This window comes from Ammodytes marinus (assembly GCF_949987685.1).
Source record: "Ammodytes marinus genome assembly, chromosome: 10".
In the NCBI taxonomy this organism is placed as follows: Eukaryota; Metazoa; Chordata; class Actinopteri; order Uranoscopiformes; family Ammodytidae; genus Ammodytes; species Ammodytes marinus.
Genome location: NC_137214.1, coordinates 21,857,223 through 21,862,997, shown reverse-complemented (window position 1 = coordinate 21,862,997; position 5,775 = coordinate 21,857,223). Strand labels below are relative to the sequence as shown.

Below are 5,775 nucleotides of genomic sequence, written 5' to 3'. Positions count from 1 at the left end.
AAATCCTGCCCAAGGTATACGGTCGCTTAAAAGGCTTAAAAGCTTGGAGAAAATTGGATCAGGGAGAATCGTCACCCAACTTTCATTATTTCCAAGTGGTGTGATTGAATTAAAGGGCAAGATGGTGGTTGGAGAGGAGTGGGGTGGATGGGGAGAGGGGTGGAGTGGGGTAGAGAGCGGTGGTGGAGGGGTGCGTAATGGCGTGGTATTAAATTCTAATTAGAGATGCAGGGGATCAATGATAGGGAGGTTGGACAGCCCGGGCCCCCAGTGCCAGCCCAATAGACTGATGAGTTATTGTCATGTAAAAAAGCGCTAGCAATAAGACCAAACGCTTTGCTATTGTCCAAGCGGAAAGAGCCAAGTTTATTATGAGGACTATATGCTCTAGAGACCTCGGGCTAGGCGGCTCTTAGGGGGCTTTTCATAAAACAGGGCTAGGTTCCTATAAAGGAGGCCAGTTTTGGAGCAGGCGCTGAGCAGTGAACATCTACCCACCGTCCAGCCTCTTTCCAAACCAGTTCAAACCAAACAAGTCATCTTTCCCCCTCACAACTCAGACCGCGCGTCCTCCTCATTTAGATTTTTTAGTATTTTTTTTTACATTCCAACCCAATTTTTTCTTGGGGTAGTTTTTCTTTGTTTTATTTTTTCTACCGGGAAAGTGCAGCTTTCTATCGCCACCGAGCCTTTACAAATGTATAAAATGGAGTATTCTTACCTAAATTCCTCTGCCTACGAGTCATGTATGGCCGGGATGGACACGTCGAGCTTGGCATCGGCCTATGCGGACTTCAGCTCGTGCAGTCAAGCCAGCGGGTTTCAGTACAATCCCATCAGGACCACTTTCGGGGCCACCTCCGGCTGTCCGTCCCTCACGCCGGGCTCCTGCAGTCTGGGGACCCTGCGGGACCACCAGAGCAGCCCGTACGCTGCAGGTAAGCATGCGGCTCCGGAGCCTCAACACTGCGTATTATAGGACGTCTTGATTGCATTTGAAAATGGAAATGTGTTTAGTATTTACCAAACGAAATTTGCTTACACAAATGAAAGAATTTATCACGTTAGAAGCGATTGCAGGCAAGCGGTAATTCGGTTACCGGGTTACACTATCCCAGTCACACCCAAAACCGCCAACAGAATTATCTTAAGCTGCCAAAATGATAGGCATAATTTATTTACTTTGCGATGAGACATAAAGCTTCGAAAATAATTAGATAACCAAAGACTAAAGCTCATTATTGACACAGAATTGGAGTTACAGTAGCAGCAGCAAGCGGAGTGGATGGGAACATTATGACAAGTTTCTCAAACTTGAGCCTCAATCCGAGGATCAACAATTAGTTTAACATTACAATTAACCGCATCACAGGTCAGCGACGTTATCAACTCTGAAGTCATTCACAGGTAATCAAAGGCATAATACAATTGAAAGCATCCCTAACCGGATTTTATACAAAATATCGAGTTTGCGTTTGCGTCCATTCAACAACATCACAATTATACACGATCAGGTGTTTTTACAGCACAGATGAGACCACTGCACGTTCTAATGGTGACATTTTATTTCCTTTACAGTTCCCTACAAACTCTTCACGGATCACGGTGGACTGAACGAGAAGAGAAAGCAGAGGCGCATCCGGACCACGTTCACCAGCGCCCAGCTGAAGGAGCTGGAGCGGGTTTTTGCTGAAACGCATTATCCGGACATCTACACCAGAGAGGAACTGGCACTCAAAATCGATTTGACTGAAGCCAGAGTGCAGGTACGCAGTCGCCGGCTCTCCAACCAGCGCCATCCTGCTCCCGTTACGCACGATTACATACAATTACGCACGGGTGGATTTGCAAATTAGAAACATTTGAACATGTCTAATCACACTTTTTTATATACGTTTGAGCAAAATTAAAGCTCCATTGCTCTGACATGATGAACTATTGGCCTCAACTGAGGGAAACATGTAGTACACTCTTATGCGACAATGCGCAAATAAACTGATGGTGTTTGCGTAAGGACACTTTCAGACTTTTAAACCTCACTCCGCATTTATAAGCAAAATGGGTTTGAGTTAATCCATTTTAACAAATTTAAAGAGAATAATTATACATCATTTAAGACAGAAGTTATTTATATATGACAAGAACAAAGCATTTCTGATCGTTTTTTAACTTTTGGTTCCAGGTGTGGTTTCAAAACCGGCGTGCCAAGTTCCGCAAGCAGGAGCGCGCAGCTGCCGCGGCCGTAGCGGCTGCCAAGAACAATTCTGGAAAGAAGTCCGACTCCAGAGATGACGACATCAAAGAGAGCAAATCTACCGACCCGGACAGCACAGGAGGACCGGGCCCGAACCCCGTGCCCAACTCCAACTGCGGCGGACCGAGCCCCACCGGAGGCCAGGTCAATACCACCGGGAACGGGCAGGTGGACCAAATCAAAACGTCCGTGTCGAGCGGCATGGGAGTGACAGCATCGAGCCAAGGCTGGGCCACCGCCCCGGGGACCATCACCTCTATCCCGGACTCATTGGGCGGGCCGTTCGCCAGCGTACTGTCGTCTTTGCAAAGACAGAACGGAGCCAAAGCTACATTAGTAAAGACCAGCATGTTCTAATGATGCTTGACGGCGGAGGAAGAAAAACAAGAGCAGAGGGAAAGAGACGTGTTTCCTCATCTTCCGGAGACTGAAAAGCAACATTTCCCGAGACAGACTTGGGGACAATGAAAAGCAGTTCAAAAAGAAGATGACAACTCTCTTATTTAATTTTTTGTATGCCTTGCGCCGTTTATTGTGGTCAGTAGACACTGTCGCTGTAAAACTTTCTTCTTGACAAGTCATAGTCTCATTCAAGTGTTTCCAGTCATGTCATACTGGAACAATAGGTAAAAAGAAGCTCCAACAAAACAGATTAAGACATATAGCCTCACTATAAAGAAAATGATTTAGGATTGTTAATGCATACATTCAAGACAAGTTTAAGTAGGCTATATTATCCCAAAGCAAAATGTCTTTGTTTTAAGAAAAAAAATGCTGGATAAAGACCTACTGACGTGTTAAGATGCACATTTTGTGGGGCCAAATTCATGAGCAAACCCAAGAAGCATACGCGCTGGAAACGCGTCGTGCCATCAGTGAGCAGCAAAGGAGCCTCGTTAAGACACATCAAGAGTTCAACAGTGTTTGATAGAGAGACGGTTTATGTCAATGACTGTGAGGATGCTCTCTCACAAACCGACACAACGAGTATCCGGCAAGAAGCTGACACATTTCGCTTTCCCCGTTCTCTGTAGACACAAAGTGCTGTTCGGAAGCAGCGTCTTTACAGCTGTGTTTTCGTTTCCAGGGCTACCGAGAGTTTAGTTTCTTTAAATTATCGATATAAACACAATTATTTCCTCGAGGAAAAAAAAGGCACAAACTACTGCAATGTTCACCTCTGACAGGAAATCTGTATGTTTTGTGTGTCTTTCTACGGCAGTGTTTTTGTGGCTCAAATTATATAGTGTTAATACGTATTATTGTCTCCTATAGTTGAAACATAGGCCATACTCCCTCGTAGATCGATCAAGTCTTTTTGATGTTTTACAAAATTCCATCGGAAGAATTTATTTTGGGTAAAAAAAAAGAAAGAAAAAAGGGGGAATGGATGCAAACATTGTATTTATTTCTTTATAATTTGCATGTTGTCTCTATGTCTGATTTTACAATGATTTCCCTTCCATTTTGTGAGCATTATGTAACATGTTTTGTCCAGGATCTGAAAGTTATTTATATGTAGGTAATGAATGCTTATATTTAAGAAGGAAATATTTCTACATGTGCACATAGTTTTCCAGGTGTACCATTGAAATGGTTGTTGATGATAAAAAAAAAAAAAAGTCCACGTTGCTTCATCATGTTTTCTCTGGAAAATTAAGGAAACCCAGCAAATACCAGGTATGATATTGGAATTTGAACATATTTCTTTTCATTCCCATTATATAAACCTAAAAAGTCAGGATTGTTAGAAAATATGTTGGTTTCAGAACCATGGACAGTGAAACAAAAATATTTGCCTTTAAATCAATGTCATTTCACCCAATTTGATTTCAAATGTCCTCCAAAAGGGAGTTGGACAAAAAAAATGTTGCAGTGATGACAAAAATTTCAAAAGCTTTAGATGAAAACATGTGATCTAAATTCATATAAATGTGAACCATGTCACTCCAATAAGCAGACAATTTGAATTTAATATCAAGAAACTTAATTTCAAAGCTAAACATTGATAATAGAGAAAAATTACATGAAAAAACAGGAGAGGTTCAGAAAATAACGGCCAGACATTCACAGGGGAGATCTTACTGCTCTACACACAGATTATTACTGGACATATATTTTTTATAGCAGAACTGTTGGTATCAGCTCTCACATTTTATGACCCCGTGTGAAGATTTAAGGGGTCACAGATTTGGATTAACAGCTGTCATAATTTGTGACTTGATATATGATGGGTGCATTTTTTTTTACCAAGATGGCCACAAAAATCTATTTTTATATCAGGTCACAGAATACGATTTTACATATTTTCAGTCACCTAGACCTGAATCCAACTCTGTAATTTAAACCCCAACTATTTCTTCAATGAAGTCAACTAATCTAAATTCAAGCATGAATTAATGAATGTTAAGAGTCTAATTTAAGACCCCATTAAACTCTGTGTTTGACTCTAAAAACTTTCCAAAAAACGAAAACAAACAACAGTTTTAATTTATAACATTTTATTTATAAACATACAGTATGCCATAAATGCCATTGCATTTAAACATCAAATGAATCTATATTTCAGATAGTGTTCAGGTGAATATTACAATAAATACAGAACAGACGTAAAGGTTTCATTCCCCAAGAAGACCGTCTGAATATAGAGCTCCATCTCAAAGATCCCGCTATAAGAGACTCAGCTGAGATTTATTCATGAACTAAATGAGGATAAAAAGTTAAACGCACGATCGCAACAGAAGCTTAAAAATACTGTAGATCAGAGAAGTGAACCCAGAGGAGAAGCTTGGCTATAGGAAAGAGGAAGAGGACGCTGCTAGTTTGCTTTCATACAGCAACTCATTTGGTTGTAGGCTTAAACGTGCATTTTGTTTTAACATACACAATACATAACCCAGCTCTTCTCATACAAGTCCAAAAAATAATAAAGAAAAAAAAAAAAAAAAAAAGAAGAAGCAAGTGATTTATTATGTGCAGCTGGCAGCACAGATCTTTAGTTTTCTGCCAACCAAATATTGCACAGGTGCAAATGCTGCTGGTATGTGTGTTCAGATAACCTCTGCGGCTTAACTGCATGTAGCATGTACTGGTGATTTGTGTTTTGTAATTTTTTATTTATCTTTTATAAATGAATCCTATCGCTGAGCAATTATCAAAATTACCTCAATTTATAGCATACATAAGTCTATATCGCTCTAGAATAAAACAACATTCAAAATGAAATTAATGGTCTCCCCCAGCATATAATCTTAAGTGTGTATTCTTCCAAATATCCAACACATTTCTATTGTATTCCTTCGCAACTGGGTTGTATCACTGCAAATCACAGGGGGGGAAATAAAAAATTAAGTTTATTTAACATGAAAAGTACTTATCAACTGAAATAAAGCGTGATGTACAGGAGGGCTGCAGCCTTTCTGTCTGCAGTTTTAATGTTAAAATTTGGCCAAAATCCCTCCCAACACCCATCCCCCTCAATAAAAAAGAAAGAAAAGAGAAATAAAACATCATATAGCTTA

The 5,775-nt window shown here is 40.4% G+C and overlaps 1 protein-coding gene across 1 annotated transcript; it reads left to right on the top strand.

The window, feature by feature from the left end:
• Positions 1-697: 697 nt before the first annotated feature.
• On the top strand, positions 698-2,611 carry phox2bb (paired like homeobox 2Bb; the record flags this gene model as incomplete). The annotated part of the gene is made up of 3 exons (XM_080035096.1): positions 698-938; positions 1,579-1,766; positions 2,183-2,611. The coding sequence occupies 3 exons, from the start codon at positions 698-700 to the stop codon at positions 2,609-2,611; spliced, it is 858 nt and encodes a 285-aa protein (XP_079891222.1).
• Positions 2,612-5,775: the final 3,164 nt, after the last annotated feature.